The sequence below is a fragment of the Aspergillus brasiliensis genome, assembly GCF_001889945.1.
Source record: "Aspergillus brasiliensis CBS 101740 unplaced genomic scaffold ASPBRscaffold_5, whole genome shotgun sequence".
NCBI lineage: Eukaryota > Fungi > Ascomycota > Eurotiomycetes > Eurotiales > Aspergillaceae > Aspergillus > Aspergillus brasiliensis.
In genome coordinates, this window is record NW_027137446.1 from 749,272 (window position 1) to 762,453 (window position 13,182).

General features: G+C 51.9%; 5 protein-coding genes across 5 annotated transcripts; 1 reads left to right on the forward strand and 4 right to left on the reverse strand.

The window, feature by feature from the left end:
• Window positions 1-27: 27 nt before the first annotated feature.
• ASPBRDRAFT_54365 (copper acquisition factor BIM1-like domain-containing protein) lies at window positions 28-901 on the reverse strand (the record flags this gene model as incomplete). Its single annotated transcript, XM_067627221.1, has 3 exons — window positions 28-234; window positions 315-628; window positions 688-901. The coding sequence occupies 3 exons, from the start codon at window positions 899-901 to the stop codon at window positions 28-30; spliced, it is 735 nt and encodes a 244-aa protein (XP_067479789.1).
• Window positions 902-2,281: 1,380 nt separating this feature from the next.
• Window positions 2,282-3,689, reverse strand: ASPBRDRAFT_42246 (aminoglycoside phosphotransferase family protein). Its single transcript, XM_067624761.1, has 2 exons — window positions 3,085-3,689; window positions 2,282-3,037 (listed from the first exon to the last, which is right to left on the reverse strand). Exons 1-2 carry the CDS (start codon window positions 3,620-3,622, stop codon window positions 2,685-2,687), a joined length of 891 nt encoding a protein of 296 aa, XP_067479790.1. The 5' UTR covers window positions 3,623-3,689; the 3' UTR covers window positions 2,282-2,684.
• A 266-nt stretch (window positions 3,690-3,955) lies between these two features.
• Window positions 3,956-4,931, forward strand: ASPBRDRAFT_54367 (SRR1 family protein; the record flags this gene model as incomplete). Its single annotated transcript, XM_067627222.1, has 2 exons — window positions 3,956-4,478; window positions 4,585-4,931. 2 exons carry the CDS (start codon window positions 3,956-3,958, stop codon window positions 4,929-4,931), a joined length of 870 nt encoding a protein of 289 aa, XP_067479791.1.
• A 457-nt stretch (window positions 4,932-5,388) lies between these two features.
• Window positions 5,389-7,490, reverse strand: bgt3 (putative cell wall glucanase; the record flags this gene model as incomplete). The annotated part of the gene is made up of 2 exons (XM_067617617.1): window positions 5,389-5,533; window positions 5,584-7,490. 2 exons carry the CDS (start codon window positions 7,488-7,490, stop codon window positions 5,389-5,391), a joined length of 2,052 nt encoding a protein of 683 aa, XP_067479792.1.
• Window positions 7,491-9,061: 1,571 nt separating this feature from the next.
• ASPBRDRAFT_122889 (uncharacterized protein) lies at window positions 9,062-12,979 on the reverse strand (the record flags this gene model as incomplete). Its single annotated transcript, XM_067617552.1, has 5 exons — window positions 9,062-9,264; window positions 9,373-10,104; window positions 10,473-11,531; window positions 11,649-11,901; window positions 12,905-12,979. The coding sequence occupies 5 exons, from the start codon at window positions 12,977-12,979 to the stop codon at window positions 9,062-9,064; spliced, it is 2,322 nt and encodes a 773-aa protein (XP_067479793.1).
• Window positions 12,980-13,182: the final 203 nt, after the last annotated feature.

Genomic DNA, 13,182 nt, shown 5'->3' on the forward strand with positions numbered 1-13,182 from the left:
AACAAAACATTGAAAGAAATCATCACATCACATCATGAACAGTCCAAACACCACCATCACCAGCACCGGCACCACGGCTGTCACTCCGGGACTACTCAGCCGCGCCAGTGCGCCAGAAGTCGTCAGCGACTGCGAAGCGAAGACATATTTGAAGGCAATATCCGTCGAGTTGAAGCAGTTGTCTTTCGTTACCTCCTCGACGTCTTCAGGTTCCGCGAAGGTGATATCCACACACTATGCAGTCAGTCAGTTAGTATGAATCCCAATGTAATCAAATAAAAAGTCCAGGCAGAGAAGAAGGGCCGTAGACATACATCATAAAGAGCAGCACCATGCTTCGCCGCCAACACCACCTGAATCGTCGCATTATCACCCGGGCTCGCGGTCGTGTTGGCCGGCAGCGGTACCTGCGGCATACAGATGGTGCCGGGGTAAGGGTTATTGGTAGGACCCGTGATTTCAAAGACCGAGAGCATGGGGTTACTCATGTTGGGAGGGATGGTACCCCAGCCGATGTTAATGTAGACGAAGGCCGTCTCATGGCCGCGGAACCAGCCTGGTTGCACGGCGACAGCACCACCGGTGACGGGCCATTTGGTGCGATTGCGAGAGGTGGGCATGCCGCCACCTTGAAGACAGTCAGTTCCTATACCTTGAGACAAGATAGACGTTGTTGAGGAGACATACAAGGATAAATCCATTGCATTCCATAAGGATAGACGTAGGAGCCATTCTGCCAAGCGACACCCAGACCGTTGGTCTCTTCGACCGTACCGTTGGTGTGCAAGTTGTTACCTCGATATCCAGGGTAAGTGATGACGGTGTGAGCATTGACCAGGCCGAGCCAGAGGAGGGTGAGGGCCGCTGTCCAGCGGGATATCGAGTCGCTGAAGGATCTCATTGTAATAGCGCCAGTGGGATGGATATATGCTCACACACACACAAAGACAATAGAAATGAAAAGGAGAAATAGAGATCAGGATGTAACAGGAAAGAACCTCTAGCAAACCCTCAACTCATCAAGAGGAACACACACACGAACACAGTCACGGCAAGCGATCCAGCACTGCAGGAAGAAGAATGATCATCATGAAACCAAGCCTTCCAGCAGCCGGGCGGGAGGGGAGGGCTGACAGGACTTTTTGAGTCGAGACGAAGAGGCCATGGCCGGTTCCTGCAATGGCGCTCACGGCCACCGGCATAGCGGGGAAAGCAAGCGATCTCAACGAGTCACAGCGTAACGCGCGATGTGACAACTCCCGCAGGGGACAGCGGCGATTGGGGATGGGGATGGGATGAGTGACGGTTCCAACGGCAGCTGTTAGTTGATAGCAGGACTGGACGAGACTATACTACGACTGGGGAGCGCGCGAGGGATTCCAAGAAGCAGATTGGCTGGGCGGATAGACCAAAGAGGCGGGCTGCAAGAGACATCACAGCGCCAGGGCGCACTTCTGGGCTGTCATTCGCGGAGAGGAAGTTGATGGTTAGCGCCGAGCATGGATTGGGGGAGGGCACGAGAGGGCAAGAGAAGGGCAAGTGAGGGCACAGGAGCATTGGAGAGGAGGGGGTGCGACGGGCGCTATGCAGGTAGGGCGCTTAGAGATCGACTGAGAGAGGCTGGAGCGAGGGTGATCGCAGTGTGACGGGACGATCGCATGCAGCTTCTGTCCATCGAGAGTCTTTGTAGTCTCTCTCCTCAGTTAACTATCTTTTATCCGATATCTATTCAATAACTTGAATTGTTTGTTTTACTGCAACTCTCATCCGCTTACCCAATTCGGTTTCTGCCAACTTTTGTAAGAGCAACACGTGAGTGATGCCTGTGTGCTCCGGGACATTCACCGATGGCTCACTGGATACGCACCGAAAGCTACAGTGCTGAAAGTCATCGTTGTCTGCCGATGGATATTTTATAACAAAAAACTAACCGTCATGCTTCGTGAGATGACGACTTTGCTGGCAGGACGCAGCCTTTCGTAGAGGTACGGGAGAGGTTAAGATGTACCGAAGTATCATTCTGTCGGGATCCATGAACGTTCGCGGGAAGGGAACTTACCCGCAGCCCCGTCCCAGCGCTACTACGCAACTTCTCAATGGCCACCAACCTTTCGCGCTGATTCGCATTATCACCCTCGATTCCGACGTGAGGCACCTTACTAGTCAAGAGGACGAACGGATTGGATGCTACCAAACCATCAATAAGGACCTCAATCATGCGTTCCAAATCTTCCTTAGTACGCCGCAATGGACCAGTTATACTTCTGAAGGTGTTGGTGGATAAGAATTTGCTTCTTCGTTTGGTATGATGGCCACTTCTTCCAATCTTCAACGATATACATAACCATGCGGTTTCGGTGGCAGAGATTTAACAGCCATATATTACCATACTGACATCGTCGTTTTCAGGCCGCTTAAATGCTTATATGTAGCTAAGCGCCAAAAGCCCACCCACAATCACAATTTACATCTCACCCCGCTCTGAAGCGCTGTGATTAAGCTTGCATGACAGGGGAATCTGTACGTGTTGTCTTCATTCCCTGTTCTTCCTTCAGCTTGGCTCTCAGGTCAAGCATTGCGAACTGCATAGTATCCTTGATGCTTCTGTCAAAGCTTCACTGCCTTCCAACTTCGCATCCACCATGTCTAGCGGGTCTACTATCTAAAATGTGACATAAGTATTATCACCAGAGTGTTTCGGTCAAGAACGAATATACTGCATACTCAGCATAATATGGTTCGAGAACTTGCGCTAAATATTCTGTCCAATCATTTTGCCACTGCCATACTGAGAGGGCTCTGGAAAATTCCCAGTATTCAGGATACCAACCACTGAACTCCCAGTCTACGATTCCAGTGATGTTCTCATTATCAACCATGATATTGCGATGACGAAGATCTCCATGGGTAAACACCGTATCGTGTCTTTTGTGGGAGAGCATACCGGCTAAGACATTCTTGATATGACGTTTTGGTGCCCTGGATTGATACGCACTGATGATTGCATTATCAAAGTCATCTTCCGAATCGAAGGGTCCTTATTGACATCAGTATCAGTGATAGGTGCTGGTTGATACTACTCACCCTTTGTCTTAGCATCTTCCAGAATCGGATCAGCAACAGGACCACGGCCAACAGAGCCTATGTAATTGCTGTGATCAATCCGGCGAAGCTCGTCGAAATACCCTTTCAGTTGGTTCGCAATTCGACCTTTTGTATCACTGTCATAAGTTTCCCAGGTCTTATCCAGGCTCTGACCCTCGACAAAGCTCATGAATATATAATTATCGTATAAAATTCCAAAGTCTCCAATATCTCGGTCTATCGGACCATAAGAGTAATAGGCGAAAATCTTGGGCACTGGTACAGTTTCTGTATTTTGATCCACAAACATCATGCTTTTTGCTTCACCTAGTGTGACATGAGAGCCAAATTTGACAGCAACTTCGGGAGATATCTTTGCTATCTTTACGCCGCCCCAATCGAATATGGTATTGCTGTTGTTCACCATTGTGTTGATGCTCTCTGGATCGGGTACCGCGAAACCAGGGGCTGAGTACAGGAGATTGACTTGTGGTCCAGAGTCACCAGACAGAGCGTCTGGCTTTTCTTCGGTGGCCATGGTAGGACATAACAGATGCGATAACTAAGTCTTCGAAGATAGTATTGTATAGTGGTGGAAGATAGATAGACGCTAAACCACGATGTTAGTTAGACCCGAACAATGCCACCTTAAGTATGTATGTTCAGCAACCTCCCGCCAATCAGGCCCGCCCACTTACCGCCCGCCCACTTTTTTCCTCTCATTCTCTCCTCCGTCACATTCTCTCTGCCCGCCGCCATTCATGCATCTTCCCTTCCACCACCAACACCTGATTCTCTTACTAGCACAATTGTTTCACCCAGACCCAACACCCAAACAAGAGAACAAGAGAAAATAAAAAGCAAGGACGAAATGCCCCACAGCTCCCGCAAAAAACACCCTAACACCAGCGCCCAAGCCCAAAAACGTCTCCAAATCACCGACGCTACCGGCTGGACGCATGTCACCACCGGCGGCAAAGCGCGCCGCTGTGTACGCACCACCACAACCCCTTCCACACTCCCACAATCAACAGCAACAGAAACACAAGCAGAAACAAAAGGACCAGAAATCTTTCACCCCGCCGAAGCCCCTCCTAGCACCACCCTAGAATCCCTGCAAACCCAATTCACCCAGATCCAACAAACATGGAAAGGTTCATCCACTTGCGCCGTGGTAGAAAAGACTTTACGCAGATTACTCGACACACAATCGCAAGATACCAATACAGAAGCGCATACAGATACAATAGATCGTGGAATAATTGATTCCATAATCTGCATCGGCCTCGGTAGTCCAAGCGGTTTCCTCCGCGGAGGATGGGTCGATCGGCGACTAGTGTCGCTGTATCAGTTGGCGGCGTTGGTGGATGTGATGGCCTCTGTTTCTTCTTCTAGTGAGTACATCCCTTTGATCTCTCTTTTTTATATCACTATATCGCACTCTAATATCCTACCTTTTTGTTTCCGGACATCCATCACTAACCTCCATTCCTATCATAGAACCCTCAATAAAAACCTACGCCCAAGACCCCGTCTTCAACTCCCTCGATACATCCCTCCTCTCCTCCCTCGACATCACTGTCCTCGACACCCCCCTTGCCTTTGAGAAAGTCACCTCCCGCTCATTCCTCTTCTGTCCCGGCGCGGAGCGCACACATCTGGAGCAAATGCTGGCGCTGGATCCGGCGTTTGTGTTTGGGGGTCCGTTGGAGGATGTCGATTCGGAGGTGGTGAGCGCGTTTGTGAAGCGCAGGGGGTCGGTCCGGTTGCCGCTGTTTGAGGCGCAGGAGCATGCGTTCTGGAATATGCGGGTTTATTATCCGTTGGAGATGGAAAATGGTGTATAGTCTTGGGTATCGTATCATCTAGATGTGGAAGATGAAGACGGCTGCCTTTCAGCCTGGGATCATGGTGGTGACTGGTGGTGACAGTCATCTACTAACTTCAACACGCCTACGCTATGCGCTCCGGTATGCATTGCAACCAAGGGTCGTATTGTCAGCCCTAAGTGGCTCACCCCTACGCTCAACACGCTATATACAATCACGCCACAAATATCAGCTTGCGTAGAACGGCGTCGTCATGCACTCCTCGGAATGCCTAGCAAAGGAATGACGGCAGCCGACCCCATGCACCAGCTCAATAGAATACAAGTCCCAGGACAAAGCTCTAACACCACAAAGAAGCCACAGCAGAAATCGATCAAGTCGTAATGCATCATAACACATGATGTATGTCGGATATGTTGTGTACATTTCATCCATCATCATCCAGTCGTCAGGAGGTCGAGAGACGTATTGACGTTCACGTAATTGTCTTGCCGCCACAGTCGGGGATCTTGACGCCCGGCTTCAGATTGCGAGCCGAATCCATCAGTCCCCATTTGTCTTCCCACTCCTGACCGGGCGTGTTGTACTGGATCTTCCACGGCTCATCGAACGCCTCGAACCTGCTTATGTCTCAGCCGAGTCTCGCAATGATAGTACCGGCAAAACTTACCAGAAATACTCTGTACCATTCTCCAAAGCCTGACAAACCCACTCCGACAGAAACTGGTTCAGCTCATCGATGCCCGCCACGGCGCCCTGCTTGTCATTCTGACACTTGTTGTCGGACCCACAGTCGTTCCCCCCACCCGTCGGCCATCCGACCTCTGATATGATCTGCTGTTTGTTCGTTCCTGATGTGAGTGGGGTGTCGTGCGTCTGCCAAAACGTCCACGTCCAGCTGGCAGCGTCGTCAATCTGTACTCCTCCGAAGAACGGATGAATGTTCGACATGACAAAGTCGGCCGCGCTGACGAGTTGTGCATTCCAATTGTCGCCCAAGTCTGACGTGCCCACCGGGAGGTTAATGTTCTTCTCTTTGAAGTGGTCCTTGACATCATTGATGTAGCCAATCAGATTTGTTTCGGCGCTCGCCACGTCGGACCCTGCTCGATAGAGTGCCTCATTACCGACAATAGCCCCTTTGAAAATAGAGGTGTCGTTGGTGTTTTCCACAATCTTATACAATTGGCTAATCTGGCGATCCGTGGTCGTTGTGTTGGTATCAATCCATACACCCAGCCAGACCTTCATGTTCGTCAATTGCAAGCGGTTAATAGCATCGAGGACCATCTCAGTCTGATTGCAGTCAGTGCCATAAAGCCGGATAGTATTAGTCAACTGCGTAAGCACAGCCAGATCGCGCGTAACGTTATTCTGTGACGGAGGATATTGAAGGCACAGCGGATACTGCACTCCCCACGGGGTATAGTCGACACCGGGAAACACTTTGTGGAGATTCTTGTTGTTCATGAGTGCTTTGATCTCGTCGGAATTTTTGTCAAGCAGTCCATCACCTTTGTCCGAACCATCAGACGCTGTGCCTGATGATGATGATGATGACGATGATGTATCACCGTCATGTCCCTGATGCCCCAGAATACCGCCGACAGCGCCCCCAACAATAGCTGCCACGATCACCGCCGCCAATACGAGCCCAACGATCCAACCTCGCTTGCGGCTCCCTCCTCCAATAATGTGCCTACCCCCTTGTGCCTTTTCGGCTCCTCCCAAACCACCTGCCAGGTCTGAATCGTAATAGGGACTAGGCTCCTGATTCCCCTTGAACAGCGTCCGAAACTTCCCGAGAAAACCCCCAGCAGCCGCTGCACCAGTGACACCTGCAACAGGCACATTAGCATTTGATCGGTAGTCCGCCGCGCCCTTGGGGTGGACAGGGAAGCCATCATCGCCGTCGTCAGCAATATCGTCTGGGTTAATAACAAGCGGGTAGTCATGAGAACTATACGCCGAGTGCCGCTGGTACGGTCCGGCATCCACACCTTGGTACGGACTATCGAAGAAGCTACGTTGGGATGGCGTCGTTCCCGGCGTGCTGTGGTCGGCAAAGGGCGCGCCAGCACCAAGCCCGGTATGCGAGCTGTAGGAGTCGCGATACCTTACGGTCTCCGAACTCGGATAGATATCTCCATCTGGCGGAGCAGGTATATAGGGATTGTCGGACCCGGTGGTGTTGAAATCCCGTTCAGCGGGGAGATTGCGTACTGGAGCATCTGTTTCCCTAAAAGCGTCAACTCCACTCTGGCGATTATTAGAATTGGCTACGCCAAGAGCGATACCACTGATTCCGCCACCCACAGAGGCCGGCCCTAGATTATCCATCCCCGGCGTGGAGGTCATGTGGCGCTCCAGCCTCTGACCCTCCGGGACTGACGCCAGACCTCGATCGAATAGTCGACTCTGCGGCTGGACTCCAGCGGATAGCGGAGAGATGTCGCCATACGACGTACTGTAAAGACCGTCTTCTGCAGATCGGAGGGGTGAAATCTCTCGCTCATCGTCTCTCAACAACGCATCGTCGCCGCGACTGTAACTAAAAGACCGGTTTACGCCGGCCATGCTGAAACATGTGACGAAGGAAGATACCGAGGAAATCTTAGTGAATGATTGTTAGGATATATCGCAACAGGAGACAGAATAGGTATAATAATAGGGTACTGAGCTAATGAGCGAAGAAGGAGGAGAGAACGATAGAGAGGAGGAAGAGTTACCAGTAGTAGGAGCAGTAAAAGGAAGACAGAGAGCAGCGTGCAAGACCCAAGTAAGACAGCCAGACGAACGAGGCAAGGGCAGAAAAAGCGGTCTCCGGGCAGGCAGGCAGGCAGGCAGGCAGGTGGTAGTAGTAATAGAGCAGTCGGCCGTCCGGTTGTGGTGCCCCAACCGTCGCAGGGTGTTGCTTCTAAATCAAGAACAACAAGTCTGACAGCCCGCCGGAACCACGGTTCCTCGTTTACAGACGATCCCGTGGAAGTCACCCAAGGGACTGCGCCGAACGGATGGCGGAAATCGTGGACCAGTCACTGCGACGGGCTATTTTTTGTCCAAACGCAATGGTCAGCATACCGACGAATGGAAAAGGGAACGCAGCCACGAACTCAATCAGATTCGCATGCAAACCAGATCCCAGACTAAGTTTCGGGGTGTCTTGGATTCGGGACGTGAGGGGTGCAGGATGAATGGAGAAGGCGGATAAGAAAGAGAAACAACCACTTTGGTAAGTGAATATTCGTTACTAGGGTGGGTAGTAGATGAAGGGAAATGGGAAGATTGATAGATGAAGTGACTGCATGCGGCAGAGAAGCAGTGGAGAAAGCACCCCAGCTTCCATGGCGACGAGCAGAAGGTTCATGGATGAAGTTACTTTGTGGTGCTTCTGGTGGAGGGGGGGGGAGCGGCGGTGACCCCGACAACCACTCGACTAGACAGGACTAGACGGTACTGTACGGTGTATGGGATGTATGGATTGTATGTAACTGTGCCCTGAATGGGAAGCCACACGTCGTACTAAACGCCAGGGTCCAGCAGCCACTAAGCCGCATCGGGTCAGGGTCTTTCCCCGGTTGGTCCACTGCCGCTCGACCTAATCGGAATCGGGGTTGCACGTGCCCGCCCAGATGCGCTGAATGCGGCAGACGGACCAATTAACCTTGTTCTTGTCCCGTATTCTTCGGGGTTCCATTGACGCAGTTCTTCACCATCTTCACCATCTTCACAAACAAAAATTCATCAGTCATTCATCATGTTGTTTTCGTAGTAAGGCCAGCCGTCAAATCATCATAATCATGTCAAGAAACAGAAAATCATCGAAAATCCAACGCCCGATCCATCAGACCGCCATATCCCCTTCCCCCCCTCCCGCTCCATCTCTCATGGACTCCCTTCCAATATCTATTACTTTACATAGCGGCCCATGATCGCTGTCGGCCCCGTCAGCATAATAGTACTCTGAGGGATGACCCGGCAGACGGATCAGGTGAACTGCGACAATAAACGAGTGGCAGTCAAATAGACATCTCCCTGGGAAAAAAAAAAAAAGAAAGAAAAAGAAAAAAAAGAAAAAGACAGCCATCAGGGATACGGTAGCACTGGATAAAAATAGAAGGAAAAGATGAGATCCCAAAATGCATGGCTCAGGCCTCGACCTCTTCAGCACTGCGCTGCGAGGCAGACACCCCATGGGCACCGGCACCCCGAGTCGGGCCACCCGCTGCCCGTCGCCTACGCTCGAGGAATCGTCGTTTTCCCGCCCGCGTCTCGTAATGCCGGGGAATGGATGTCGGGTCCTGGCCCGCCGCCAGCATCGTGCTGCGCATCTTATTTCGGTACGCGTCAACTACATTCCCGACACGGGTCAAAGATTAGTCACATTCACTGGTGGGGGAGGCTGCATGGCCTACATGCAGGCGACGCAAGGGGTGTAGGGAAAGGGGAAATCACGCACGAGATCGCTGCAGGAACAGCATCCGCCCCGCAAACACTCGACTTTGGCTCCAACTCATTCGGTAGCCCAGGTCATTCAAGAGTACTTCTCTTCTCCGTCGTCCCCGAGACAGCCGGGGAACTGCAATCTCCCCTTCACCGTCGATCTGTGGTGCAGGAACCATGATCCTTCCAACGGTCGGGCTGTCATCATCATCGACATCATCCCCCTCACCAACCCCAACGTGGTCCTTGATATATCGATTCCCAGGGACGACGCGGCCAGGGTCCCTCATCTGCACGGGGAAGTATGTCCGGGGGTAGACGGCATTAGACATCCTGTAGGAGTCTGGGATCTCGTCCATGTCAACCTGGTCCAACATGACCTTGACACGCACCCGACAGCCTCGCTGGTTATCATCTACCAGGATGAACTTGCGGCGCTTGCCCTCGGGAAGTGTGCCAAACAGCGCATCGCTGCTTGGATTGCGCTCGTCATCGTCGTCGTCCACTTCTTCGATCCGGTTCGAGGATGTCGCAATGGTCGGATGGCGACCGAGAGACCCGATTCCATTATCTCGGAGAAGTGGTGGTATTGAGGGACCTCTTGGTCCCCCAGAGGCAGTCGCAGGTGTCGGATAGGAAGGATAGCCATGGAATACCTGCGCCGTGCGGATGTCCGTTGGCGATGGTCCGGGTTGAAGACCATCCGAGACAGGTGGACGACTGGTACCGTTCGTATAGTCAGTGGTACCTATTATGTATGATAGGACAATATATAAATTAGCCTACGCAAAACTGCAGGTGGCACGTCATGTTTGAAAGCACAGCGGGGTACAGCGTCAACGTAGCATAACAGGCGAAACATAAACTGGGTATGGGCGAGATAGCAAGAAGCAAAAACGACAAGAGCCTCTCCAGACCAAATAGAAATACATGGGGTACGGTATCCATATCTCTTGGAAGAAAGCACACCAACTTCACGTCCGTTCGGTGGCGATCTGCCTACTTCGACATGGCAATCAAAAGCATCATCAAACAATACAAGAGAAACCGACACGAGGACCGTCGATTCATTGGAACAGTGTCAGAGACAAGCACATCATGTGTGGTGGAACATACCGCTAGCTTCGTCGTGGCCTGTACTTCCTTCTGGTTGAGCATGGTGGTGATGTAGCTGAGGGGGGCCCATGGGCAACGGCCCCAGGCTGGGACGGGGACCGGGGGCCGGCATACTAGGACTTGGCATCCCAGGGCCGACAGGTGTTGATGGCGCCATGTGAGGCGGAGGCACAGGCATCCCCTGCCGCTTGTTAATCTTAGCCATTCTTCTCACACGCCGGCTCCGGAGTCGAGGATCCTGGTTACTATTCCTCCAGCTATCCACTGCCCGCTGAATCAGCCCACGCTTGCCTCTCAGCGCCGGGTTTAGCTCAGCCAAGGCCCATCCAACAGCATTACATTCAGTCTCGTATACCAGCCGATTGCCTCTGTACTGGTCCTTGCTGCAGCAGGCGCGAGGATAAACGCAGTTCTCGGTCTTGAACTCCTGGCTTAGGTTATCCACATTAACCGACTCAACATCGCAGCGGATTGTGTACTCCATCTTAACACGGTCCCGGGAGTACTCAAAGGCGATCCACTGAACGCCATTGCTATCTTGTCGCACAACCAAGGGGGTTGTGGCAGGGATTGGTCCTGGTGCCGCACTAGAGCTCCCCCCGACATTGGAGTTCTGATGGACAGAACTGGCTGATAAAGGCCCGCCACTAGCTGCAGAGTGAGGGGGGTTTAGCATCGCTCTTTGAGGGGGCGTTGGCTGTTGTGTCGCCGCTGGGTTAGGACTACTTGACAAGTTCCCCGTTGGAGCCTGAGCTGGATGATGCGGCAACTGCGCAGTGCTTGTCGGGTGAGGCACCATCAACGGTTGTGTTGTAAGAGGGTGCTGTTGGGGAGACGTATTCGGTCCGTAGGGTGGAGGCTGCACCGGGTTCATGGGCGAGTATGGCGGATAACCATACATTTGCGACGTCATTTGAGGTGACTGTGTGTATATGCCGCGATTATGCTGTTCGTGTGTCTGGGAAGCTACTGATGCAGGCGAGCTGGATTGAGGAGTATGATAAATTGGAGGATACGGCCGTTGCATTTGCGTGGCTGTAGCCATCATTTCTGGTGGTCCTGAGAATATAATCAGCCCTTGTAACTTGGACACACGAAAACAGCTTTAAAGCGTAGTCTGTTGTCGCTGTTGCTCTAGATATAGTCTCCAAAAATGAACTCTAACACCGCACTTACCACTTGATGAGTATTGACTGGGTGCGCTTGCTGTACTGTATGATGAATGGGATGAATAGTACGATTGCTCGGACGGCGGGCCGTAGGAGTGCGGGTGATGTATGACTCCGTTGCCTAACCCGTGGGGTGCGTAGGAACCAGAGGGTAGGGTGACTGAAGGCTGATGTGGTGATTCCGGTTGTTTCTGTGGCTGGACCAGAAGAGTTGGCCTAGGATTCTGAAGATGAGGCGGTTGTGGGCCGTGATGGCGATGCTGGGTCAAATGACTGTTAGCACTGGAACTTGTATACCTCTCAAATCAAGTTTCAGAACCCTCGTGCGCGATGGTTGCGGCCTGCGATATGCTCAAAGGAAATACTAAGGGAGTATGTATAGACAATAAACAATGTGGTTGGGTGAGGTGGGAACACGAAGGAGGGAGTCGCTTATTCTATAAGCATGGTAGAAACCCAGACACGCAAGTAGTTGAACGTATGTAGGAGGCAGCCTGATGCGTATGCGGCGGCATACAAGCAACAAGGAAAGCACTTGCCACGGGCAAGCATTGTTGGTAGTAGTTGGCAACTGTGGATCTAATTACGCCTTCCAAAGCCCCGGTGGGTGTGATGTTCATCCTGCTGGTGATTCGTGTCGTTCAGGCAACGGGAATATCTTCCTATCTTTCCTCCAAGAGAACTTGTAAGGGAAGAAGACACGTGGGATCCGAATCAATTGCATGGTTTGGTCGAACAGTCAAAGCCGAGTCAGCGATGACTTTCTGCAAGCGCGGCTAGAGAGCATGACAGACGCGGGAATGACCGTTCTGAAGGAACTCTCCGACCCTATTGGCGGCTCTAGTGTCGCAGTACGTTGAAGTATAACCCGAATGTCGAACATGAGACCACCGGGGGGTGTTCGACGGACGCCGGAAGACAAGGCGTCCGTGCATTGGTCATTGGCGCATTGCGGGAGACATCATTGCGGTGGAAACAGGCGACACGGTCAGGTTGTCGTATACGGTCTCATCAACCAGGGAGACCTGCTCTACCCAGGACCCAATGCTCACATGCGCCCAGGTTCTCCCCAGTAGCACGCATGCAAAGTAGGCCGGGTTGTCCTTGGATGAAGACAAAGGCATGGATTGATGCAGGCATAAGAGGCAAAGGACAAGAATAGCAAGGTCGGAGAAGAGAAAAAGAAAATATTGGGAAAGAAAAGAACAACATCACAGGCAAAAAGGCACGGTTCTAGCACTCAAGAAGTGAGAATACACTCACAGGATCTTCCACTGGCTCGTCCTTGTACTTTGGTGCAGGTGGATGAGCTAGGTCAGTCTGAACCATGCCGGTCATGACTGACCTCGAATGGTCTGGGATGATATTCCTTTTTTCTTTTAATTATCTTGTCCCCAGTTGCTTTCGTCCTTCAATAGCTTCAACTCATATAAGAGGGGTCTAGAGGAGAGACATAAAACAAAGTTCAGCTTGGGTGCGGGAGAGAAGAAAGGATGCGCGTAAGAAGATAGTCCGGAGAGGGTGGCCCAGAAACGGGAGTG

Excerpts from the sequence above, each read along its gene's own strand:
- ASPBRDRAFT_42246 (XM_067624761.1), bottom strand. The coding sequence starts at position 3,622 with ATGGCCACCGAAGAAAAGCCAGACGCTCTGTCTGGTGACTCTGGACCA. Across the intron at positions 3,038-3,084 it reads GGAAGATGCTAAGACAAAGG|GACCCTTCGATTCGGAAGAT; the intron begins GTGAGTAGTATC and ends GATGTCAATAAG.